Here is a 27,841-nt window from a genome sequence, read left to right on the forward strand (position 1 = left end):
AATTTCCAATTCTTTGCTATCACAAAAAGAGCTACTATCAATATCTTTGTGTAATATATAGGTCCTTTTCCCTTTTCTCTGATCTCTTTGGGATACAGACCTAGCAGCACTGCTGGGCCAAAGAGTATGCACAGTTTTATAGCCCTTTGTGCATAATTCCAGACTGTTCTCCAGAATGGTTGGACTAGTTCACAACTCCACCAACAGTGCATTATGTCCCAATTTTTCCACATCCCCTCCAGCTTTAGTATTTTCCTTTTCTGTCATGTTAGCCAATCTGATAGGTGTGAGTTGTTTTAATTTGCATTTCTCTAATCAGTAGTGATTTAGAGCATTTTTTCATGTGACTATTGATAGCTTTGATTTCTTCTTCTGAAAACTGCCCATTCATATCCTTTGACCATTTATCATCTAGGGAATGGTTCTTATTTTTATAAATTTGGCTCAGTTCCCTACATATTTGAGAAATGAGGCCTTTATCAGAGAAACCTGATGCAAAGTTTTTCCCCAGTTTCCTGTTTTCCTTCTAATTTTGGCTACATTAATTTTGTTTGTGCAAAAGCCTTTTAATTTCATATAATCAAAATTATCTATTTTACTTCCTGTAATCCCCTCTATCTCTTGTTTGGTCATAAACTTTTTGGGGAAGATTTTGAAAAAAAGGCCAAAAAACATCATTACAACAACTCTAACCTAACTCCCTGCCCCTGACCAGAATACAGGCTCTGTCATGCATACTGGATACTAGATGCTATTGTCTTCTGAGAAGGTTCTAGGCCATGCCTAATCTGGGACAGTTTGGTGGTTCAGACTGAAGATTAGAATGAAATGAGACACTGGTAGACCATCTAACGCTTAACAGAAAGGATGTTTACTTAACAATGGAGCAAGGAAGAGATATTCAGCAAGGACATGGTACTGGCTGAGGTAGATGAAGTCGTCCCCCCCCCCACCTTTATCCCCAGACAGAAATGCTTCTGGCCAGAATGGTGTGCTAACTAACAGCACTGGGATAGCCATCAAGTCTGAGGGGTTTCTATTCCTGTTAGATGCCAAGCCTGCAACTGAAACCTCAGTCTGTTGAACTATTCAAGCCTTGAGGACAGCTCTGAGAAAAACTAGCCTGGCCTATATGGGAGGGCACCAAGTAGATGCTGCCCCTACTACAGATGAGGCATCTACTGGGTCAGATGGCAGGCACCCTGGGTAATGCTCTTCACTCGGCCCAGAACAAGAGAAATACAGCTATTTTCTATGATAACCCTCAGATCAATCTCACAGATTCTTCAAATGTCAGAGCTGCAAGGGGCTTTAAAGTTAGAAGAGAGAGTGAGATCCTCACGTGACTCACCCAAGGTCATATAGCTAGTTAGTAGCAAAGTCAGGACCTGAGCACAGGTCTCCTGGCTCTTAGACCAGTGCTCTTCCCAACACACTATGTTGTCTTCTCATGGGGAATGGGAAAGGAAGGGTTTACGCATTTATTAAGCACTAATATGTGCCAAGCAGTGTGCTAAGTGCTTTGTAAATACTATCTCACTAGATCCTCATAACAACCCTGAGAGGAAGGTGCCATTGTTACCCCCATTTTTCAGTTTAGGAAACTGAGGCAGACAGATGTTAAGTCACTTTCCCAGGGTCACAGAACTATACTGAGAATCTAAAAGGATTAGCAGCTAAATCAGAAAAAAAGCAAAAGGGCCCATATGCACAGAAATATTTATTGTAGCTTTTTCTGTGGTGGCAAAGAATTGGAAAATAAGGGGGTACCCAGCAACTAATGGCTAAACAAATTATAGTACATAAATATAATTGAATACCATTGTACTATTAATGACGAAAGGGACAGTTTCAGAGAAACCTCAAAAGACCTGTATGAACTGATGCAGAGAAAGGTAAACAGAATCAGAACAATGTATATACCAACATTATACGAATGAATAACTTTGAAAAACTTAAGAATGCTGAAGAATTCAATGACCAATCATGATCTTAGAGGACCAGTAATGAGGCCTGCTGACAATCTTCCCAGAGGGGTGATGGGCTCAGGATTCAGAATAAGACACATGTTTTTGATGTGACCAAATGTGAGAAACTGTTTTGCATGATATTTGTTTTTACAAGGTTTTATTTTTCTTTTTTTTCTCTTCTCAGTAAGGGACAGGGAGGTTAAGGTGATGGAAAGGGAAAATAAAAGTTTCTTAATTAAAAATAATTTGATTTTAAAAAGGATTAACAGTTAACACTGATCCAGATAACTTGGTTTCCACCATTATTAGTCAAGCTGCTGGCCTAGTCTCACTTCACAGAAGAAACAGAATGCAGAAAGCTAAAATGATTAATGAAGTGCAAGGCTATAAGAGTTATAATTCACATTTGTATAGCACTTCATAGTTTAAAGAATGCTTTCCACGTGAGCCTGTTCAGTAGACAGAGCAAGGATTACTATCTCCATTTTATTGATGAAAAAATTAAGGCTCAGAGTGGCAGAGGGGCTTGTCCATAATTATGAGGCCAGAACAGGCATTATGCCTCTAAGTTCAGTGTTCTTTCCACTACACCACACCTGCCTCAGAACACCTCAGGATGGATTTCCTAGTCTATTGTTTAACCCAATAAATCTGCTTGCCTGTTTGCTCTGCAAATTCTGGGATAACAGGCACAGAGGGGAGCTGCAAAGAGAATACATAACAAGGCATTCTTTCCTTTTATTGGGAGTGGTGGATCAGAGCTAGTTGAAAGTACAGTCAAGAGGGGCCCATACACCGCTGCCCACATCCTCTCAAGTCTGTTTTATCAGGATCCTGGCAATACTGACTATGCCAGTGGGGATGGAGCAGGGGTCAGGAAGGAATCATTGATGGGTAAGTGTTGATTTGCAGACCAGCTGCAAATGAAGAAAAGAGGAAGCAATAATGGTGGTGTTCCCAGGAGTTCACTTGTTTCATTTCCTGGGAAAAATATTTATAGAATGTAATAATAGTTACCACTTATATAGTGCTTTACAGAATTATCTCCTTTAAGCCCCACCACAGCCCTGATATACATAGTACATCTATTATCCCTGTTTTACAGATGAGGAAACCAAGCCTCCAACACTTACTAGCTGTGTGAACCTGGGCAAATCACTTAAAGACTGTCTGCCTCAGTTTCCTCAGCTGTAAAATGTTGGTAAAAATAGCGCCTACTTCCCAGGGTTGTTGTAAGCATCAAATGACATAATATTCGTAAAGGTCATAGCACAGTACCTGGCCCATAGCAAGCACTTCATAAATGCTTGTTTCCTTCCTTCCTTCAAAGATGTCTTGTTAATACATACAAGAACTGAGACTTGAATTTGGGTTCTCTAATTCCAAATCTGTTGCTCTCTTTACCCCAACACTTATCTGCTACATTAATCAGCCTGTACCCCAGTTTCCTCACAGGGCTGTTATAAGGAAAACATATCATAAAGCATAAAGCACTAGACAAGAGGGGACTGATGCACAGTTGTTTCTGGGCAGTAAGGCTCCTCAGGGAAAGTCCCAGTTGCACCAACTTCCTCTCACCCCTAGCCTTTTGCACAAGACTGGGGGGAGGGGATGGTGGGGGTGGTGCATGCACTGGGCAAATATTATTTTGAATGAACCAATAAGCCAGCAGCTTAAAGCCTTCCCAAAGGAGAGAGAGGAATGAGAGACCTGAAAGCCAAGACAGGAAAAGGCAGTGTCTCTTACTCACACCTGGAGGTGAGAAATGAGCTGGCCCACAGTGATCTCCTCGGCTATCTTCTGGTACAGGCTCTGGCTGTTCAGGACCATACTCTCCAGGATGGCTAGTGACCGCTGCAGGATGGACACATCCACCATGGGCTGGCTCACATACCCGGCAATCTAAACCCAGAGAGAAAGAAGCACACTCATCCATAAGTTCAGAAGGCAGTATGCTGGGGCACTGCTGACATTCGACAGGTTTGGGTTTTTGAGGCTAGAACTTCAGAAGCTGCTTCTTTCCTCCCAGACATCAGGGCTGCAGTCTAGGTATGCTGCTATCTGCTTTATGGCTATATGGTTCAAACTGACAGACTTTTTTCCTCCAGATATGGATAACTGAGTCTCAGATAAAATACAAGATATTACCAAGCAGGTAAGCATGCTCTTTTCTCAACTATAACTCTTTAAGGCAAAAGCCTAGGTTTCATAATAGTAGCTAAAGTATAAATAAGCAAGATAGATCAGTTGGGGAAAGGACATTGAAATGTGACACGAAGATTAAAGGCATCAATAAAAAAATGAAAAGAAAGGTCAAGAAAGGGGAGTTTACATTACTGGAGGCTCATTTCACCCACTGAACCCGTTTAGCCTAAACACATTCTTTTTTAAGATTATCACCCTTCTGTACCTCTATCACCCAGACATCTTCACAAAATCATGGAATCTTTTTTTTTAATTAATCAATAATCAATCAATAAACATTTATTAAGTGCCTCCTATGTGCCAGGCACTGTGCTAAACTCTGGGGATATAAAAAGAGACAAAAGATAATCCTTTCCCCTAAGGAACTTACACTCTAATGAGGGAGACAACAAACATATACAAACAAGCCACATATAGGATAAACGGGAAATAATTAACAGAAGGAAGACACTAGAATTCAGAGGAGCTGGGGAAGGCTTCCAGTAAAAGATTTTGAGACTTAAAGGAAGCCAAGGAGGTCAGTAAAAAAGACACTTCCCACTCCTTTGTAGAAGTGAGAGATCCATGGGTTTGGAACACTGTATTAATTTTCAGACTTTTTAGATATATTGACTGGTTTCACTGATTTTTCCTACTTTTCTTCCTCAATAGCATTTTAATTTTTTTTTTCCCAATTACACATAAAGATAGTTTTCAATATTCACTTTTGTAAAATTTTGAGTTCCAAATTTTTCTCCCTTTCCAAATACTCCCCAAGACAGCAAGCAATCAGATACAGGTTATACATGTACAATTAAAAATCATGGAATCTTAAGAGTGGAAAGGAGTCCCAGAAATCACCCAGTTTATTACTTAACCTCCCTAGGCCTCACCTTCCTCATCTGTAAAATAAGGAGGTTGGAATAGTTGCCCCATGGTTCCTCCCTGCTCTAGATCTTATGAACTAACAAAGGTCCCAGCTAAGTGGTCACCTAGCCTCTGTCTGAAAACTCCTAATGATAAAAGGCAGCCCTTTCCTTGTTGGACAATTCTGTTAACAAGTTCTTAGGCTGAGAAAAGATCTGCCTCTCACCAATTTCATTACACTGATTTTAATTCCATCCTCTAGCGAGAAGGCCAAGCAGAACAAGTCTGAGCCTTCTTCCATAAGACAGACATTTCAGTCCTAGACAGTCCATCTTGTCAATGTCTCTCCTAAAACACGATGCCAGGATTGAGATCACAACTTACCTCCTCTGCGGCCATAGGCATATACACATGCACACAAGTACTGCATTCCCTCAAAAACCGATATGCTCACAGAACACAAACATTTAAAACTATATTCATATTTCAAGTGTCTGCTCTTCAATGGAAACACTCCAGTGTCAACAGTCTCAACATCCCTTCCAAAATGTAGCTATCTAGAATCTCCAGGCATGACTACACCAAATTTGGTAAAAATGCTTTCTAAGTCCTAGTCAAGTCACTGATAAAAACAGGCTGATGATCTTGAGCTTACCTGCCTTTATGGTACATTCCCTAGGCAGAAAGAACACCCCCTCAGCATCAGCATCAGGGCATGATAAGCAGCAGATGGTAGGGGCTTAGGAGATGAAAGCACTGAGCAGGAGGGTCCTCACCTGCTTAATGAAGGTGATTGAAACCATATCCCAGGAGACAATACCATGGTCCATGAGTTCCAGGAAGGCAGTCAGGGTGAATGCCAGCATCTCACTGTAACTGAGAAGTGTGAGAAACATACAAATGTTCAGAATAAGGAGCCAAAGCAGGAAGGCAAATTTTAAAAAGTTTTATTGTAACCTTTTTTTTTTTTACACCACAATCATTTATCATTTCCCCTTACATCCTCCTGTCACCTCCCCCCCAACCTTGGCTCCTTCCTTCACTTCCATTTTAAAAACGGGAATGATAATATCTGTTCCAAGTATACCCCTTTGTGGGTGCCTTCTCCTCAACTTTTCGGCACCCTTGTGTACTGTCTTCCTTCATTAGAGAATAAATTACTTGAGGGCAGGAACTGTCTTTCTTTTTGCTTGTATTTATAAACCAAGTGTTTAGCACAGGGCTTGGCACATAAGTACTTAATAAATGCTTGTTGCCTTTAAAATGTTCCATAAATTAGTTACAATTACTTTGTCCAACCACCTTATTTTACAGAGGAAGCAACTAAAGGTCAGAGAGAAGTGAAAACTGTAGAATTTAGAACTGGAAGGGTCTAGTCTTTCCAGTGGCAAAGTGGTCAATGTAGATGAACAAACGTGTAGATCAAAGGAAGAATTGCAAACTATAAATAGCCAAATGAAAGACTGTTCCAAATAACTAAGAGAAATGCAAATCAAAATAACTCTGAGATTCATTTCACATCCTGCAGATTAGCAAAGGTGACAAAAGATGGGAATAGTCAATGTTGGGGAGGGAGTTGTGGAAAGAGAGTGCACTTACACACTGGTGGATCTGTGAATTGGTTCAACCAGTCTAGAAATTAGAGTTATGCTAAGAAACTGACTAAAATGCTCATATCCTTTGACCCAGAGATTTCACCACCAGTTATATACCCCAAGGATGTCAAAGGTAGAAAGGATTCATAAATAACAAAATGTTTAGAGGAGCACCTTTTGTAGTTGTAAAGAACTGGAAGCAAAATATGCCTTGGCTAAATAAATTGTGGTATACGGATGTAATGGAATATTGTTAAATTGTAAGAAACAAATATTAAGAATACATAGAAGCAAGGAAGTACATATGAGCAGCTGCAAAATGAAGTCAACAAGACAATATACACAATGACTACAACAATGTAAAAGAAAGGGAAAAACAATGAAGCAATACTAAATCAATACAATAAATAAGTTTGGCTCTGAAGATGGGAAGAGAAAACAGTCCCCTCCCCTCCTTTCTTCATAAAGGCTGAGGAATACGAGTGTAGAACCCTGAGTAAACCAAAAGATCTGACTAACTGAGGGACTGGCTGGTTTAGCTGAGCTACCTTTTTACCCCCTTCTTTGTGATTCTTTGTTACTCTATTTGGTTGCTCTCTGGGAAGGAAATGGGAGGGATGTGTTTAGAAATGAAGGTGACATAAAAACAAGATATCTAAACTTCTCCTAAAAGACAGAAATCATCGAGTCTAAACTCCTCACTTTATAAATGAGAAAACTAAGGCCCAGAAAAAAGGTGATAGAGTGAGTTACTGGCAGAGCTAGGAATAGGACCCCAGGCTCTTAGTTATCAAGTCTGGTACTTTTTCCACTGTACACCACTAGCCCAGGAAACTCCTGACCCATGTGACTCCAAAGCCCAAGGGATACACAGACAGAAACCAATTCTCCCGTAATCGGCAGACTGTAAGAGCTTGGTGACAACTACTGAGGCTTGTCCAAGGCCTCAGGGCTAACATGCCCAAGAATTTCCTTTCTGTAGCTAAGGCGTAAGAGAACCCCTCTAGGTAACAAGATTCAAAACATGCACCCAGCCTAAGTGTTGAACTCAGCTGCAATTTTCAGTGGGTGAACCATCAGCAGCATATCTGGGACTCTCCAACAAAACATTCTAATATTTTTCAGGATGGCCAAACCTTACAGAAGACTTCTGAACTTAACATTTATAAGCTAAGGTCCCTAAAGCCTCCAAATGAAGGATGTGAGCACAGATTGCTGCTGATGACAATCTAAGATGCCATTCCCTAGCTTGTCCACATTAACACTGAGGAACTGTGAAGACACTGTACAGTTTTGGAAGAACACCTTAGATAGGTAGTGGCTAGGGGGTGCAGGGTAGAGGTGGTGACAGCGATGGTGTAGAGAGAAGGATGGGTGTGTGTGTGTGTGTGAGTGAAGAGATGGCTGGACCAATGGACAATTCAGCAGCAAGATGAAAGATTACAAGCCCTTGTCTTCCACTTCCACCTCCTCTCTCACTTCTGCGTGTCCCAGCAAATTAACAGGTATGCAAAGACTGATCTCTAAATTCCTACAGCACTTGTCTGTGCTGTCCACTTGACTCCTAATATCTTATCTCTCACGCTTATGAGCTATGGGATGACATCAAATCACTTAACTCTGAACCTCAGTCATAAAATGAAGATAATAATACCTGCCTCACAGCACCGTTGTGAGCAAAGTGCTTTGTAAACGATGCGGCACTGTACTAATGTGAGCTATTGTTCTTATCTGGCTTTTTGTAGAAGTCTTTTATACTAGTCGGATGAATTAATGAATGATGACAAGAGGAAGTGTGATAAATATTACCTCCATCTGAGGAAAGTGAAACCCAGATAGCTTAAATGATTTGTCCAAGAGCACAGACATAACCAGTCTCTGTCAGAGGAGGGATTTAAACCTAGCTCTCCTAACAGCTCCACCGTTGTGGTTATAGTACAACACCACCTCTCATCTCACAAAGCCTTCAGGACAGGGATTGTGACATACTTACTGGGACAAAAGCTTGGTGCCGCTCTCCACAAGCCTCGTTAACACCACGATTCCCTCCATGTTGATGAATTCAGTGGCAAAGGTCACATCAGCAGAAAGTTTGGCCAATTCCTTCATAGCATCCAGCCGAGTCTCCATGTTAGATGACTGTGTCCTCTCCATAAGCTGGCGTGCAGCCCGGGACTACAAGACCAGAAAACACGTAGGTTATAGGCCCTGCCAACTTTTTCCTCATCTGTTCCTCGTGGCAGGTCCCTGAGCTAGGGACAAATCTTGGGGGCCTTGAGCGACCTAGGCTAAAGCAGAGACATCTTTCCATTAATTCTGTTTGAGGCAGGTCAACAAATTTTATCAATAGCCTACTCTGTGTAAGGCCTAAGGATTACCAAGTTAAAACAACACAAGAGTTGTTCTCAAGGAGTTTACAGTCTAGTAAAGGGGACATGACATGCACAAATAAGTATGGTACAAGGTGGAATGCAACAGGGACAAAGGAGAGGCCTAAGGAAAATGCTATAAGAAATCTAGGGAAGAAAAATAATCACTCCTAGCCAGGAAACCAGACAAAGCTACATGGAGGAGACGGCACCTAAGCTAGCCCTTAAAGAAAGAGAATTTCAACCGAAGTGCACTCCAGGTGTCAATGACACCTTGAGCAACACAGACTAAAGAGGGAGGAGAGAAAATATACGATAAGGTTGTTAGAGACTCTGGCCAGAATGGAAAATTTGTAAGAGGGAGTTGAGCAAAAAATAAGGTAAGCTGGAGGCTGAATGTCAAAAATCTTAAACACCAGGCTAAGGAAGAGGTAGTCTATCCTATTGGTGATAAGAAGCCACTTGATTTTTGAATAGTGAAGTGACTTGGACAGATTTTCCCTCCAGCATGGTTATTTTGGTAGTTAAATGAGGTTAGTTTGGTGAGGGGAGAGACTGGAGGCAGGAAGAATAGGTGGGATACTATTACAATAGTCCAGATGAGAAGTAATAAGGGCCTTAAAGACTGTGGGAGTGGAAAGGACGGGGTTGGATTAAGAACAGAGTGTGCCAAGACCAACATGGTTATTCATGTCCTCATATATTCTGCCCAGGGGAAAAAGTATAACACTAGAAAACTGTTCTTAATAAAATTCTTTATAAAAACAAGCACCCCTCTACCTTAAGTAAACTACTCCTACAAGCAGCAATATCATTGCTTTTCACTAAGGCACACTAGTGTACTGAAAGGAACAAACCAGGGTCCGGAGACGTGGGTTCTAGTCCTATCTATGCCACTTTAAAGCTGAGCAATTCACTTATCCTCTCTGGGCCTCAATTTCCTCTTCTGTAAAATAGGGATACTATGTATACAATCAACAGCAAGCTACTGAACACCTACTGTGCGTCAGGAATCATGCTGGGCGCTGGGGGTACAGACAAAAATGAAACTGTCCTTGCCCTCAAGGAGCTTATCACACTCCAGCCATCCACCTCCCAGGATCAAATGAGACCGCGTATGTATGTAATGTGCTAACCAGATAGGAATCATTTTCTCTTTTTTGCTAATATTCATTTAGGTTGAGTTCTTAGAAAATTTTTCAAGAACATCATGGAAGCCAAGCTCCACCAGGTTTTTGATGGTGGTGCCAAGTGAGGCAAAGCCTCCCTCTACATGACAGTATAGGCCCTCAGCCAAATTACTCGTTCTACTCCCCATACTTCAAAGTCCGCGGCCTCTTTTGGGAGGCCTTTGCTCCTCAGGCCCATAAAGATGTCTCTAGTGTCTTTGCCAAGAAAAACCCAAATAGGATCGTAAAGAGCTGGACGTGACCGGACAGCAACAACGTACGCGCTCTATATGTTCATGTCGTTTCCCCCAACAGAAGGCAGGGGTCGGTTCACTTTTGTCACCAAGTCTCCTTTTCTCAGCACGGTTCTTGGCACAAAGTAAGTAACTTAACAGATGTTTGTTGACTGAGTGAAGGGATCAAAAAGCCAACAAAAGTATGTGCCAGGCCTGTGCTTAACACTAGTGATATAAAGACAAGATGGTTCCTGTCTTTGAGGAATTTACTGTCCAATCAAGGGTATGTAACACATACAAAAATAAATGAGCTAAAATGTGATCACAGCAAAGAAATAATCCAGACAAAGTGCTCTAGGAAACTGCATTTCCTACTATGCCTGAACAGTACTAAACACATAACAGGTCCTTCGATATTTGGTGAATCCAGGATCCACTGTGTGCTCATCATTTCTATTTCTTTAGCCTATCTTCTCCTCTCCTCCCTTAAATAAGGGTCTTACTAACTCTTTTCCTCTTTCAAGTACAGAGATCACCTAATTCTTTTTGTAATTCTATGTTTTAAGGTGGAGAAGTACTGGTCCTTAAGATGGGGGTGGCAGGTGGCAGCTAGGTGGTGCAGTGAGTAGAGCACTGGCCCTGGAGTCAGGAGGACCTGAGTTCAAATCCAGCCTCAGACAGTTGACACATTTACTAGCTGTGTGACCTTGAACAAATCACTTAACACCAACTGCCCTGCCTTCCCCCTCCAAAAAAAAAAGTAAAAAAAAAAAAAAAGATGAAGGTGATAGGAAAAAGTTGTTGCAGGATGAAAAAGTTTAAGAGCCATCAAACCACATAGGTAGAAGCTACCTCAATGCCACAAGTCAAATTTCCATCATTTGCCTCTCAAGACAGAACTACTGCAACATTTTCTACTTCAGAAAATTGACTTCAACAAAGAAACCTGAAAAATGCTCCATTTGCTCTAGAAAAATATCTCACATTCAATTTACATTCAAAATCAGGTCAATTCACGAGAGAGATGAAGCTTTCAACCATTGGCTTGACCTAAGAACTTACGGTGACAAATAGGAGATTACCTACCGGTGAGATGGCCAGCTGCAAGATCGTCCCATTTTTTATGTCACTGCGGGTCTGAGCACGAAGAAAGAAGAGAAGTAACAAATAAGAATGTAATATGGCAAGCTTTCAAGCTAACAGGGCCAACAAGGGCTCGCTTTGTTAAAGAATGATGTAATAGACTCTGGCAAATCTCTTTGCACAGCACAATGGGCTGCTACTATCCCTGCTCAGGCCCATTGAATCACGAAGAAAAGATTTCCAACCAACAGGGACAGACAGAGCCGGCATGGTGTAACAGTGCCAACAATGGACTGGGAATTAGGAGACCTAAGCTCCAATTCCAGCCCTGCCACCAACTTGCCCTGTGACCTTGGACAAGTCACTGTCCCTCCCTCTCTAGACTTCAGTTTCCTTAGTGGTAAAATGAAGAGGAATGAACTAGATGATCTTTAGAGTCCTTGCAAGTTCTGACAGGCTAAGTGCCAATGTCTCTTCTGGCACTGACACTCCAAGTTCATAAAATCTTCCTGTGGTCTATGATCTAAGAGCACTTCCATCTCTGGCCTATGATTTAAGGCTATTTAAAAGCCCGACATGCTATGGTCTGTGCTTCAAGGTACAGTGCTACCCATCAGAAAAGAATTCTATACCTTGTATATGGGAAGCCCCAAACACCCTCCTGGAACAGTTCCCTTCAGAGCACAGTCCCAAACACCCTCTCTGTCAGCTCCTTCTCCGGTACTGACCTGTTCAGTGATGTATAGCTGGGGGCCATCTGCATAACGGAGAGTATAGTACTCAGGGTTTGGTAGCGACCACCTGATTAAGAGGACAAAAAGAAAAAACAAATCGTACACATACATATAGGACCAGTGTCTGCCCCCACACAACTGGACCTCATTCCTTACTTATCCCACCAGCAACAGCTCTAAAAAAACTGTGTCCAAATCAAATTTCCATGCATAGTAGGTATTAAAGAATGTCGACTAAACTGAATCCCAACACAGTGTAAATGCACCAAGTCTACCTTCTGTATTTTTTTAGTTGCCTATTTATAGGCTATGCGACTAATTGTACCCATGAACCAGAGGGCAAAAACAGAAAGAAGAGTATCTGAGTGAAGTGGAGGGAGAAACAGAAGCAATTTTGCCATATTACAGATCACCTGGATAGAAGTAATAGATGAGGATTTCAGGAAGCACATCAAAAACTTGGCAGAGGCATAACATGGTAGTCATGGGAGATTTCAATTATCCAGACATCTTCTGGAGCCCTCCTTTTGGCAAAAGCAGAGCAACTAATAACGTTTTGATTTACTTTTAATAATCATCTCCATTCCAGAATATTTTCCTATTTCAGAATAGATCTCCACTTTTAAAAAATGAAATTATGCTAGCAGGCAGAAAATGGTTGCTGGAATAGAAATGATACAAACCTTGAGAAGTGCCCACTGCCTCCCAGTGTTTGTAATGGAGAAGCAGCAGAAAGCCAATCCTAAGTGTGACACAGACATTGTATCTGGGGAAAGCAGATTTTAAAGGGTTTGGAGAAAAGCTAAATGTGAACACAGAGAGAATTCATCAATCAACTTAGATTTTTTTAAAAAGAAATTAATAGAAAATGCATGCATAGGCAGGTAAAGAAGGATAAATAAAGAACCTAGCCCAGTCTTGTAAAAATATTAGGAGTGCTACAGCTCCGAAGTAGCTAAGGTTGGAAGAAAACTAAGGAGAATAAAAGGATTTTTTAAAAATCAATATTAGGGGCTAAGAGGACCAAAGGCAGGATAAGGCCACTGCCTACAGAGAAGAGGACAATGATAACTGACAAGAGAGAAAAGGTAGAATTGCTTAATTCTTATTTTGCTTAGTTTCTCTGAGGATGATCTTTGTACTGGCTGGAAATGACAAAGCAGAAATGGCAAACTGGAACTGATTCCTAAGACACATAGAGACAGTAAGAAAATACCTAGTGCCCTTGATAAAATCAGGTCACCTAAACCAAAAGAACCATATCCTTTGTACTAAAAAAGCTGGTAGATAAAATTTCTGGGACTGGGCCCAGGTCACGGTCATGATCAGTGATGTCTGCAAGCTTTTAGAGAAGGAAGAGATGATGCTCAACTAGTCAAGAGCAAATGCTGTCACAATCTTCCAAAAAAGGAAAAGAACAGAGTGTACAAATTACAGACTAGTGACTCTGACTTTGATTCCCAGAAAAATGCCATAGCAGATCATTAAAGGAAGGGTTAGTGATCTAAGAAAGGAAACGGTGATTTCAAAGACCCACCATGGCTTCACCAAGAACAGGCCAAGGCAGACAAACCTTAATTCCATTTCCAACAGGGTCACTAAACTAGTAGGTAGGGGAATTTTTGGGGGGGGGGGTGTGTGGGTGGGTTCGTGCATGTGCGTTTGTGCATGTGTATGTGTGTGTGCGCGCGCGTGTGTGTTTCTCACCTAAGCATCTGTTAAAATATCTCATATTATTCTTGTAGGAAATATAAAGAGATGGAGGCTAGATGGAATGTTCCAGGGATTTGTGCCTGGCCTAATACGATGAACATTACTACCAATGGTATACATAGCATGATTATGGAATCTGAAGGTGACACAAAGCTGTAGGGATAGCTAACATACTGGGGGACAGAGTGAGAATCCAAAAAGAGATCCAAAAAGGATCTATGATTTTACCAATATAGAGAATTCCCAATAAGAAAAGTCCCTCTCCAATGACGAGTGGTCATCCGTGACTAGCAGCTGCTTTACAACTTGAGATTCTTTCAGAGAGTTGCCTCAGAAAGAGGCCTTGAATTTAACTCTTCCCGACTCCAAGGCCAGCCCTCTTTCCGCTACGCTATCCTAAGAAGTTGAAATTTAACGGGCATAAATGTAAAGATACATATCACAATTAAAAACAATTTCACAAGTACAAGATGGGGCAGGCATGAGCAGACAGTAGTAGCAGATAGTGTGAACAAGTTCTAGGGGCCTAAGTCAACTTCAAGCTCAGTATGAGCTGGTGATGCCGCCTGCAAGTCAAAAAGACTAACAAGATCTCAGGATGCATCAGGAGCGCGGCTTTCATGAGTGATTTAGGCTCTGAAGCTACGGAAGGCCGCTGATAAACTCCAATTTCCAAAAAAGGCCAGTAAGAATAGTTAAGGATCTTGAATCTATATCATATGATGATGGGCAGAAAGAACTAGCTGGGGCACAGCAGACTTGGGGGATTCTCCTAACTGTATTCAAATATCTGAAAGGCTCTCATGTGAAAGAGGACTTAGACCTGTTCTGTTTAGCCACAGAGGGCAGAAAAAGACCAACGTGTGGAAGTCGCAAAGAGATGTCTGCTTGATGTTAATGATAACAGGTAATAGCTAACATTTATACAGCACACAGGCACTGTGCTAAGTGCCTCACAAATGTCATTCCATCTGATCCTCACAACAATCCTGGGAGCTAGATGCTACTATTACTATTCTCGTTTCACAGATGAGGAAATTGAGGCACACACAGGTGAAGTGACTTGCCCAGGGTCACACAGCTAATAAATGCCTGCATTCACTCCAGGCATAGCATTCTATTCACTGCACCACCTAACTGCACTCAGCAAAAGCTTCCTAATAATTAAAGCTTTATCAAAGTGGAATAGGCTGCCTTGGCAGATAGCGGGGTCCTTCTCATTGGAGGACTTCACGTAGAGACTGCCTGACCTTCTGTGAGACGTGCTGTAATGAAGCCTCATCTCAAGCACAGGCTGAACCAGAAGGCTGATGAAATTTTTTTCTAATCTGAAAATTCTGTGATTCTTTGATTTTAGGGAAGTTACTTCATTTCTCTGGCCTCAGTTTCCTCCGCTATAAAACAAGATGGTTAGAGTAGATGATATTTAAGCTCTAATGTTACATAACTCCAGAATAATAGAAAACACTAAAGACCTAGATTATAGAGTGAACTGTCACCAACTTGTGGTGTGAGTTTTGGCCCATTATCTCTCCTCTACGGGCCCCGGCTTCCTCCTCTGTACCATGAGGAAACAGAATTAGACCTCCAAACCTTATGGCTCTGGCACTTGGTAATTTTATAACTGAACTCTAAATACTCCATTTTGTAATCTTAAGCTTTAGGCCACCTTTTTTTAAGTGGAGTGCTAAGATTGGAGTGCCCCATTCTTATATGCCAATGATATATGCATGTGGGAACAAAGTGGTTCTCCAGAGCAGATCTGGGCAACTGCATCACGTATGTATGAAAATATGCACCAACTTTCATGGCAGGGAGTGGAAAGGGAAGAAAAAAGCTGGGAGTATATGGCGGCTAGAGGATTTTTGTGGTGGTGGCAACTGTACCCTTGGGAAGGGATCACAGAACTAGTGACAGAGGGGACAGGTCTGCTCCAATGAAAAGAATATAGTGAAACTGTGACACCAGAAGGCTCATGTTGAAGCATGCTACCCATCCCCTAAAGGAGAGCTTAGGGACTCGTGCAGATTGAGAGGTATATATTTTTTAGACCTGACTAATGCAAGAATTTTTTTTCTTAATATACATATGTTACAAGGGTTTTGCTTTTCTGCCTTTACATTGGGGATAGGAGGTAGGGAGAGAAGGTAGATTTCATTAAAAAAAAGCAAATTAAAAATTTTAAAAAGGAGGGATAGTAAGTAGTCTTGGGTTTAACAGTGGATTGTATGAGTTGTCAATCACTCATTTGGTATGCAAACTTTATAAAAACAGAGCAAACCACTGCAATGAGCAGAAAACTGTTACCAGAGGTCTTGAGAGTCAGGCTAATCCACTGTATCTCCTTAAGGGCCAGAAAGATTGTTATATCTGGTCTTCTGCCAATCCCCTAGTAGGGCCCTAGTGCAAACTCCTCTGCCAAATAAATCCTTATCAAGATCCATTAGTGTTGCTTTAGTCTTTGGGGACCAGCAATCAGGGGCTGTGTAATCTATTAGTGGACTAAACTTACCCATCGCAAACCTCCTTGATAATGGATGCCAGAGGCCGTTTCTGTAAAGAAAAAGATATAATTGCTTACTGGTGATCACCTTCTAGTCATACCAAGACTGTCAATGGAATAGATGTTAAGTAGGACTATCTCAAGAGAGGGAAGTAGAATACTTACCTTTGTTAAAGAGTAAGCAACTTTACTACAAACTATCCTGATGTACCCCTGGCACATCAGGGCAGAACTACCAGACGATCCCTAGAGCTAAGACTTTTTCCTGACTCCAGGGCTCCCCCTTGGGCTCCCCCTTGCTTCCTCCCTTCATTTCCCACACAAACACACACACTCTCTTTCTTCTCTTACGGCATCCCAAACTCTCACCTGGTCGATTTCCAGCAGCTGGGCATTAGCACCTGGCCACTCAATTGCCACTTTGACAATGTCAGATGGGGGCGGCATTTTCATTAATGGACCCGCCTTCCTCCAATGCAGGAAGCAAAGGGGGATCCCTGGTTATACATACACATATACACCCAGTTCAGCTGCCTGTGGAGAAAGGGTCAGACAGAAAGGAAAAGTCACAGAGCATAATAATAATCTTATTTTTTACTTATTTGGTTATGCACAATTCAAAGAAGAAAAATGTTCAGTATTATATGTGATACATATGTAAGAAACTACTCAGGCTGAATAATTTTAACTCCAACCCCACAACTGCTGCCAGCTGAGACTTAAGGCTATTGAAGGAAATGTTTTCTCTGTATTGGGGGCAGGAGGTGTCATAAACATCCGAGATAGGTAGCCCTCAGGATGACATGTCCATTTTTAGCAACACCTTGAAGACATAGAAGGCATGCTTATCAAATTTGGTCAGGCCAAATCTGAAATAAGCTCAGTCCTCAGTGTTATATTTTAAGAATGCTGACATACAGGATCATGCTCAAAGAAAGGTGATCAAGATGAGGGGGGAGCTTGGAACCCTGTCATACAAGAATCCAAAGAAGAAATCAGGCATGTTTGTCCTGGAGAAGAGAAAACTTTAAGCAGGAGGGAGAGCAGATAGACATGATGAATTAATAATTAATTTATGAAATTATGAAATAGGGGCAGGCATGCTCAGTTCTTTGTTGCTTGCCAGGAAAGACCATGATCGGCAGCACGAAACAGAGCAGCAATCACACTTAAATAACCACAAAGGGTATGAGGGCAAACAACACAGAAAATACAGAGACAAGCAGCAAAAAGTGGGGAGGGATACAGAGGTGGATGGCATAGGAACAGGGGACGGGGTGCTGGAAGGAGGCTGATAATGTGGGGGAAAGGATGGGTAGGGTGAGAGGCAGAGAATATCACTCACACAACCACTATTAGAATAAATTAGAGTAGAGAGCACTCAGTAGCAAGGACCCTTAGGATATTGAAGAGTGTCAGGAAAGAGAGGGAAAGAGAAGAGCCTCAGGTCTCATTTTACAAAGTTTTGGGAGGAAGCAGATCAACTCCTATCTGTGCCACATTGCGGTTAGCTTGTTAACATAACCAAATCATCTCAAGGTTATAGGTAAAATTTCAAAGTTGTCATTGCAAAGCTATCAGCACCTTTTTGATGTTCTGCTAGTCTGAAGCTGTGAAGGTCTAGAATTTACATGTCGTAGGACCAGAACCCTGACAGCAGCAACTAGATGGTTTCTGCTGATTTATCAGGTATTTCCAAGATGTGAATTTTGATTACTATAATTTGTAAATTATGCTCCTCTGATCTTTGGGACAGTTTGTAAGTAAATTTCAGGTTCCCCTTTGCAATCTAATTTCCTGCCACTGTCCCTTTATACCAGCTACTTATAAACTTCCTTACTACACTGACTAGAAGGGGAGGGGTGGTCAGGGGGAACAAAACAAGATACAATTTTAACACACACAATAACAATTTTCAAACATCTGAAGAGAGCTCATGTAGAAAAAGGAGCCAACTTGTTATATATCCAGTCCCAGAGGGTAGAACTAGAACCACTGAGAGGAGTCAGGGAGACAGATTTCAAAGTATTTAAATTCAAGTTAATTCTCTTTAACAAACACTTATTAGGTATTGATCATCGAAGACCCCTACTAGGAGGCAGAACCTAGGCTGAGTCTTGAAGGAAGCAAATTTTCAGGAAGCTAAGTATTGCAAGAGTTGGAGATGAAGAGAAAGAGCCTTCCAGGCACCTGGGACAATCTATGCAGAAGTATAGAAAGGGAAGATGAAATATCATTTTGGGAGAAAATACGTGAAGGGCTTTCAATGCTAGACTGAGTAGTTTGCAATTTATCCTAGAAGCAATAGAGTGCCACTGAAAGTTTTTGAGCAGGAAGTGGCATGGTTAGACCTGTGACTTAGGGCTATCAATCTGGCAGCTATAAAGAGGATAGCTACAAAGGGGAGAGAAAAGAAAGCAGGGAAACCACTTAGGAAGCTAGTGCAATAACCCAGGGGAGAAGTAATAAGGGCCTGCCTGAAATAGGGTGGTGGCTGTGTGAGTGGAGAGAAATGACTGCAGGAGAGGGCAGAGGAAGAACTGCTGGGAGTGAAAGAAAGCAGAGTCAAATGACCTGGATAAAGAATCAAAGACTTTAAGGTTGTGAACCTGGGTGACTAGAAAGATGGCAGTTCCCACTGCAGAAACTAGGATTAGGAAGAGAGGTATGTTTAGGGGGAAAGATAATGAGGCTTATTTGAGACATGCTGAGCATGAGATGTCTATGGGAAATTCAAGTGGAGCTCTCCAGCAGGCAGTTCATAACAGAAGACTAGGAATCTACAGGGAGACCATATAGCTATGGGGAGTCATCTACATACAAATGATCGTTGAACTCATGGGAACTAATGAGATGACACACACAAAAAAAAAGGATATAGAAAAAAAGAAGAGCCAATGATAGATAGATCCCTGGGGCACATCCATCTATAGTGAGTGAACATGGATAATGATCCAGAAGACTAAGGAGTTCAAAAATGAAATGGAATAGAATCCTTTTAAGGTACTGAGCTCCCTGTCTTCCAGAGCACTCAAGCACAGGCTAGATGATCACTTGTCAGGGATGCTGTATTGTCTATCAAGAGCTGCTGGATGGCTAGTATGAAAGAAAATATATTTTGCATGACTTCACATATATCATGGTTATAATATTGCTTGCCTTCTAAATGAGTAGTGGATAAGCTATAGGTAGGAGGAGAATTTGGAACTCAAGATAAAAATGCATGTTAAAAAATGTTTTTTTTTAAGAGACATTGGGCTACATGACCTCTGAGGCCTTAGATATGGAATCAGAAGTCCTACTTGCAAACCCCAGCTCCACCACTTACTACTTGGGTGACCATAGGCCACTCATTTTGCTTTTCTGGGATCTAGTAGCTCCTCTGTAAAAACAGGGAGTGGGACTAAAGTCTCTTCCAACTCTAAAATCCTATGATCTTACTCTTGAGTCAGATTTTTCAGATCACAATTCACTCTCCCTTTGGGCTTTCATAGCCTCAGATCAAAGCAATAAAAACAGGATCAGGTTAGGAGAAGCATATGCTGTACATGGCACCACTTCTTGGAAATCTACAAGAAGACAAAGCTTTCAAAAGGAAAAAATCCCCCTTAAAAGAAGAAGGAAAAAAATGATTCCTAGTTTGAGCAAGGCTGGATGATGGGCCATGTGACTGGTATCCTAGGCAACTAGGTCTGGCTTAGTGGTTCTCTAAGTGGTAGCTACAGCATCCTCTCCCTTCAAGGTCTGATTAAGGGTAGTCACCAGGGTGATGGATGACTTCAATGGACATTTGCACACAGTCCCCTCCTAGCCTACAGGTCTGCAAAAAGCCCTGCTACTAAAAAAAATAAGGCTTTTTTTTTTTTTGGCTAACACTTTTTTGGCTGAACACTTATCCAGCCAGCCAGCAACTGAATCCTCCACAGTAGTTGCTAGTTCCTTGTGGCATACTATCACAAGAAGAAGAAACCCAGTATAGGGGGAAAAGCATAGGGCCAGGAATCAGGGACCTGAGTACAGTCCCAACTTTGCTAGTGATAAGCAGAATAAGTTAACTCCCCTTTCTGGGTCTCAATTTCTTCATCTGTAAAATGGAGGATTGGACCAGTTGGTCTATAAGGTCTCTTCTAACTCTAAAATTCTACGTTCATGCTTCCCTAAGAAGCAGCAAGGTGTCATTGCAAGAGGGCTCACAAATCACAAAACTTCTCAGTGCTCTCAGAAACTTTCTGGGTCTGTAAGTCACAGAATAGCTGCCAATCTGCATCAGTGCATCTAAGTTCCACACATGAAGTTCCTCACACTGATGAGCTTACAGATTCAGAACAAATCAAGAATACCTCCCAGATGTAATATTCCATGTTTTAAGGGTCCTTCTTGTTCTAACCGTCTTTTTCCTTTGTTCTGTCTCTTTCCCCTCTAATATGATTCTAAACTGCCAAGTTGTTATCCAGAGCTCTATCAGTCTGATAAGTACAGACTGGTTCTCAAGGTCCAGCAACAGGAAATTCTCAGGGTGACCTATGAGTGGTTGAAAAACAGAACCTTTCTCTCTCCACAAATTCACAAGCCTTAGGAAGGCGGAAATCGTAACTATCACCTGCTACCAAGTCGTGGGTGTTCTGAGTGGCATTGGGTGTATCAGACCAAATTGCTGAGACACCAACATCCCCAGAACCCACCCAATGAATGAGAGGAAAAAATTGCCAACTCTTATCCCCCAAGACATCTCACATGGGAGAACTTCCCCAGTCTGACTGAAGGGCCCCGGAAATCTGGTTCACTATTTGTGCCTTTTGTGTGCACAGATTCACAAGAAGCACGCCAAAATAAAACTGGCCATCATTACACACCTGCAACTCTTTGGGTTGCAAATCTTCTGTCTCAATGATATAACTGTGTCCAGGAGGATGGGGACACAACAGAGACTGAATTCTAAAGCTGACCCTGACTCACTGAGAACCTATAGTTTTAACTTCTTCAGGCCTCCTCACCCATAAAAAAAATTGGTCTAACTAGAAGGTATGATTCTAAATATAGGTAAGCAGCATAGTCTAGTGGAAAGAATATTGGACAGAGAGTTAGGACCCTTGGGGACTCATCTCAGCTCTGCCATTACCTAGCTGTATGAACATGGGCATAGAATCATAGAATATTACTGATAGAAGGGTCCTTGGATATCATCTAGTTCAACCTTCTCATTTTAGAAAGAGAAAAGGGGAGAGGAGCAGAGAGAAATTTAAGTCACTTACTCAAGATCTCACAGAAGTAACTGGCAGAGCTAAAGCTAGAACTCAAATTTTTTCTCAATCCACTGATTCTTTCATTCAATTTCCTAATCTATAAAGTGAGTCTGACGAAATGTTATCTGTCATTCTTTCTGATTCTAAAACTCTATAAATCTTATGACTCCGTTAAGAACTTATATATTGAAAAGAGTACTGTCTTCTTCAAAAGTCCCCTTGAGAAGCTACATGTTTATTCTAACAATGCTGTCATTGTGCAACATTTGGAAATCCTCTTTGGGAACTGCTTTCTGGGCTTTTTCACAAGTCAGACAAGGAACTAGTTTCATTACTTTCCAGAGTCATTTTTGACCCCAAACAGCACCAACCAGCTTGACCAACCACCTTATTCTCCCAACTTGAGTCTGAATGACTCTGGGCCATTTCCAAAAATCAAATCTATTCTCAAGAACAAAGATAGGCCAGCACTATGGATAGGATACAGATAGGACTGTGGATTCTGAAGGCCCTTCTCAAAGTATAGAAAGAGATGATGAGCAACAGCAGCATTGTGGAATAAGCACATGGTCTCTCAAGAGGATGGTTTTGAAGGGAACAGCACCTGTTTGAAGTAAGAAATTCTAGAATGTTAAAAAACCAGTCACATGACAACTATGTAAGTGGGATATAATGGAAATTGAGAATTTAAATCACATGATAGACAAGAGGCCTGTACCAAATCACTATTACTACACTTGTGGCTACTTATGGCTCCTAAGATAAAAGGAACTTACTAATTTTCAATTACCTGGTGGTTGTTTGCTCCTTAAGCACCCAACAAGAGTCATTCCATGTAAAATATTTCTCTAAATCTAATTCAAAATCAAAGAATATCACAGCCACAAGGGACCTGACACTGGTCTCATCCAAACCACCTGAAGCACATGTCCCTCTACAATTGGTCATTCAGCCTCTAAGCCATCTCCAGGACCAGGGAACTGTCTTTCACTCCTTTATTGGATAGCTCAGATCGTGGGGAAAGTCCTTCATATATTGAGTTAAAGTATGTTTCATTGTAACTTCTACCTACTGATATGGGCTTTTTCCTGGTAAGGCCAAGAAATTGGGTCTTCTGACCCAGTGGACCAAATGCTGGCCCCTCAGAAAGGAGAAAAAGAAACACATATCTGATGGAGTTTACAAGTCAACATGGTACCTATTAGGGATGTTTTCTCATGTAAAAATGCTCTGTGTGTGTGTGTGTGTAGGATGCTGAGACTGGGTGTTGTTCTCCCCTCAGATGAGATCTCTCAACAGAGCATGTTTGCTCATTTTCTTCATTTTCATTTTCGAAAGGAAGTGGAAATCAGGATGAAGCAATTCAACTACCACTGCAAAATTCACAGGGTTATAAATAGCCTCTCTCACTCTTTTACTCAGCAGTAGTGCAGAGTTCAGGAGAAATCTGCCAGGGATAGCTGAGCTGTGTCTCTCAGACCAGCCCCAGGGGGACAAAGAAGTAATTTGCCCATTCTGAATAAAATGACTCTTCTCCTACCCTTTTCACATTAGATATAAAAGAAAATCTTTGAAAACTCAAATCACAAGCAAATTGGGAAAGAAGCCCTCTGACATGCACTGATCCAAGGAAGATAATTTGGCTACATATTAGGAAGAAATAAAACTCAGGTTTCAAAGACAAAGCCACAGAGAGAAGAATGGGCATCATAGAGAGTCTCAAATGGAGCATTCTTTAAGTGGATTTTGAAAGATGTGCTTATAGACTCGTCATTGTTACAAAAACTCCTTGACACTTATAAATCACATAAATGTGATGATTTCTCCACAGGGCTGGATTACGATGGTGCTGCTACACAGCACAGCTTAAGAAAGGGAGTGAAAAATGACTGTCCCATTACCAAGGAATTAGGGGACAAGAGGGAGGCACCATAAGGGTGAACCCCCTAGTCCTTAAATAGATTCTAACGTTCTTTATTGACATTGTTGAGGGAAGTTTGATTCTGTAAAATCTCACCAGGTGACAGCCACAGTCTAGTGAAAAGCAACTGGAGTCCTGAGATTTGGTTCAAATCCTGTTTCCACCACTACCTTGCTTCATGACCTCAGATTAGGTTACTTCACTTTGCTGGGACTCAGTTTCCCATCTCTAAATAGGGGTTAGACTAAATAAGGGATCTAAAGTCCCTTTTGAGTTCTGCCATTCTGTGTTCTAACATTCCTCCTTTCATCCTAATCTTCTGTATTCTAAGTTCCCTTCCACCTCTGTCATCACACGATTCTGGGAGACATACAACCAGGGGAAACTTGAGGACACACCCATTGCTTAATCTGCAGTAACATCTCTAATACCTCTGGCTCTCCCCAGAAATCTCACCATCTGAGCACTGCTTCCACCACTCAGACCACAATGTGCCTGTCAGTACAGAGTAGAGTAGGATCTGATTAAGCAACAGATTCAGGTTCTGACATTAATTGCAGGAAGCATCAGCAGATACCCCAACACAAGCAAAAAAGCAACTCAGGTTATCTGTCACTATTTAGCCAAAGTTTGTCAGAAGTAGAAATCCACCCCAAAAGTGGGCTCACAAACCATAACCAACAACAGACGGACAAAGTGGAGGGCGGGTGGAGGGTAGAAGTTGATAATGAAGTTGGTGTTCTCTTAGCCAACCCTAGCTGTGAGATCACTTCTCTTCTGCCATCCCAAAGACAAGCCTGTATTGGACCCCACAGCTGGCAAACAGAAAATTAGAATGTGACCCTGTCTTTAGGAGAAAACAAAAACATCACTGGCTGAGATGGCTGCATATAGATAACGCCCAGAACCTCCCAGATCCTTAACCAAGAACACTGGCAAATTGGTTCCTTGTTGGTAGTAGAGCTAGCAGAGGTCTACCCATGGGACCACTTCCTTCGGTACGTGGGGCTGCCAAGAAGGAAAAGAAAACAGACCATGGCATGAAAAGTGTAGCTGGAGCCTCAGAACAACAGTTCCCCTTTGACAAGCTAGTGAGACTGTGCAAGAAATCCAAGAGGCTCATGCACATGCAGGCAGTGAGTTGTAGGGAAAAGAGCCCTAGGCTGAGAATAAAGAAGACTGCCATTACTTAATAGCACAGTACGATAGTAGCTAAGCTGTATGCCACCAACCAGCTATATGACCTTGGATAAAGTCACTTCTCTCTGACCCTCCACTTACAAAGGAAAGTAAACCTCAGTTCCCTCAGCTGTAAAGTGCCCCACCTAATAATTCCCATTTTGAGAGTTTTAAGGCTTACTTGGCAATTTCCTCACAAGTGTGTAGTTATTAGTTTCCCTATTTTACAGATGACTAAGGTTGAGAGATTAAGTGTCTTGTTCAGAGTCACAGAGCTACTAAGTATCAGAACCAGGATTTGAACACAGGTCTGCTGAGTTCAAGTTCATTGCTCTTTTTACTACACTGCTGCCTGCCAGGGATGTGGTAAAAACAGAAGGAGGCAAGAGAGATGAAAGGGATTTGGAAAGTAAAACAAGAAACAAAACCAAAAGAAAAAAAACCAGTATGAGAATGCAAGGTGGTATCATCACTATTCCTTTTCTGAAGGACTTTTCTAAGTCTGAGTCAGGTCCAGAGCTGCCTTAGGAGTTCGCATCTGCTCTTCTACATTTGCTGCTCTAAAACCAAACTGGCACTTACTGTCTGTACCACCCACTATTCACTTAATCATACTGAATACTGCTTTATAATGTCATCTGCTTCAAATGTGTATTGAATTTCAACAAAACTGTGTTAACCCTGAGGATAAGTAGTGTCCTATAGGTCTGTATTTCCATTCTTCTCTATATCCTAGTACCACCCTCAGGTCAGTGTCCAAGCACATAGCAAGTGTTCTGTAAAGTCTACTTGGTCTGAAGCAAACTCATGAACAGAAACCTGAGTGTATCTAGACACTAAACTTAGAGAGTAGCATAATAGATACTACGCTAAGTTTAGAATTAGATGTCCTGGGCTCAAATCCTGGCCCTGATTTGGGCAAGTCATTTCTTTTTTCTGAGCTTCAGTTTCCTCATCTGTAAAAAGAGGAGTTTAGTTCAAAAGATTATTGATTTAGAATTAGAAATAACCACATAGCTTATCTAATTCAATTCTCTCACTTTGGATATGAGGAAACTGGAGCTGGATTAAAACCCAAGTCTTCTGACTTTACTACACAGCTTGACCTCCAGGCTTCCATCTAGCTCAAAATCCTATGATCCCATGACCACCAGATGTTTTAGGTAGTGTACATCCTTAGACCAATGCCTGAGCTTGCTTCAACTGTTCTTACACAGGTTTGGCATATGAGACCTTCCACCAACCAGGGGTGGCTTTGGAGCTAAATAGTTAACAAAGTATCTTGTATAATCATCTTCAACTTCATCCCTGGGTGTCCTTGCCCTAGGCATGTCTCCAGTACTCAAGACAGTTGGAAGAGGGAGTTAGAGAAGTAGTACCAACGCCTAGAGACACGTCAGATCTTAACTCTTACAAGTAAGTCATGTGTATCAATCACATGATGCGGTATTCAAGAAGTTTTGATTTACCACCATTACCTTCAGGGCCCTGGCATACTTCATTACGAGTGAGGTTGGAAAAGATACCACCCTGGTACAGTATGCCCTAAACCTGAGAATAGTCTTCTGACATCCTGACCCATAAGCTTGGGTTCAAATCCCAAGATGGTTTTGTAATGTGAGCAGTTGATGGAGATTAGTGAGTACTATGCTGTCACTTATTACCTGTGCGATCTTGGGCAAATCATTTAACCTCTCCAGAGTGCATTATCAATCAACAAGCATTGGTCAAGTGCTTATCTGCTAGACCCTGCACCAAATGCTAGGGACAGGAAAATAAAAAAGTAAAGAGTCCCTGCCCTCAAAGAGCTTTTTAAAATCTCATTTGAAAAATGACAGGTGTGGGCTAGATGATCTCTAAAGTCCTTCCAGGTGTATGATCCTATGAACCTTGGAGTCTTAAAACTTTCATGTTCTAATACCACTACCCAGGGCTCTCTGCTTTTTACATCCCTTCCGAATCTCTCCCCTACCCAGTCACCTTTCCCCCCATTCTCCCAGCCATCTATTCCCCATTCTCCCTCCTCTTCAGTCATCTATTCCCTCCAATTTCCCTCCCGCCCAGCCATTCATTCTTCCCAACTCCCCCCTTTCCTGACATCCTTTCCCCTATCCTCCCTCCTCCCCAGATATCCATTCCTCCATTCTTCCTCCTTCCCTGATAGCCTTTTCCCATACTGCCCCCCTCTCTAGAGATCCTTCCCCTTCTATTCTCCCTCCTCCCCAGACATCCTTTCCCCCATTCTTCTCCCTCCCCAGGCATCTCTTCCCCCATTCTCCCCCCAGACATCCCCTTCCCCCACTGCCCCCTCCCCAGATATCCTTTCCCGCATTCTTCCCCCTTGCCAGGTATCCTGTCCTTCATTCTCCCCCCCAGATATCCTTTCTCCCCATTGTCCCCCTCTCCAGACATCTTTCCCCCCATTCTACCCCCTCCCCAGACATCCTTTACCCCCATTGCTCACGTCCCCAAACATCCTTTACCCTCATTTCCCCCCTCAGAAGGCGTCCTTTACCCCCACCCCGCTCCCCTCTCTACCCCACCCCCGTTCTTTGCGCCCCCGCCCCAACGTTCCATTTCTCCAATCCCCTCCCCCCATCTCCCTAGGACCCCTCCCCTCCCCCGCCCCGCTTCCACAGCCCCTCCAGCCCAGGCCCCCGGGGCCCTCTTGCCCCTTAGCCCTCGCCTCCTCCGCCCCCGCACCCCAGAGGGACCCAGCCGAGACCTTCATCCTCTCCAGCCCCAAAGCCGGCTCCAGCCCCGGCCCTGCCGACCGTTACTCACCGGGACCCACGGCTTGGGCCCTGCCGTCGCGCCCAGGGCTCCGCGGCTGCCGCTCAGCCAGGCGGACTCCTCGGCCCAGCCTCGTAAGGCTCCGCCTCCGTGAAGGCTGTCCCGCGCTCCCATTGCTCCGCGGCCCACACTCTTTCCTTCTATTGGGCCATCCCGTTGTCGATCAGGAGAAGGGTGGAGCTGTTACCCGGCTGGCGGGGAAGCCTGGACACTACTGGGGGACCCCGCCCATTAGAGCTGGAATTTAAAGGGACCGGACGCTTTTTTTTTTTTTTTTTGTCT

At 42.4% G+C, this 27,841-nt stretch overlaps 1 protein-coding gene across 1 annotated transcript in view; it reads right to left on the bottom strand.

Annotated features, from left to right (window-relative positions):
- Positions 1 to 27,623, bottom strand: part of ELMO2 (engulfment and cell motility 2) — a 49,902-nt gene extending 22,279 nt beyond the window's left edge. Inside the window, exons 1-8 of the mRNA XM_036752106.1 lie at positions 27,551 to 27,623; positions 16,793 to 16,957; positions 16,433 to 16,473; positions 12,202 to 12,274; positions 11,477 to 11,527; positions 8,610 to 8,791; positions 5,798 to 5,897; positions 3,721 to 3,872 (exon numbers count right to left, since the gene is read on the bottom strand). Of these exons, the coding sequence (XP_036608001.1) occupies positions 3,721 to 3,872; positions 5,798 to 5,897; positions 8,610 to 8,791; positions 11,477 to 11,527; positions 12,202 to 12,274; positions 16,433 to 16,473; positions 16,793 to 16,876 (683 nt within the window). The 5' untranslated portion in view covers positions 16,877 to 16,957; positions 27,551 to 27,623. The remainder of the gene's footprint in view (positions 1 to 3,720; positions 3,873 to 5,797; positions 5,898 to 8,609; positions 8,792 to 11,476; positions 11,528 to 12,201; positions 12,275 to 16,432; positions 16,474 to 16,792; positions 16,958 to 27,550) is intronic.
- Positions 27,624 to 27,841: the final 218 nt, after the last annotated feature.

The sequence above is a fragment of the Trichosurus vulpecula genome, chromosome 3 (assembly GCF_011100635.1).
Source record: "Trichosurus vulpecula isolate mTriVul1 chromosome 3, mTriVul1.pri, whole genome shotgun sequence".
Lineage (NCBI taxonomy): Eukaryota > Metazoa > Chordata > Mammalia > Diprotodontia > Phalangeridae > Trichosurus > Trichosurus vulpecula.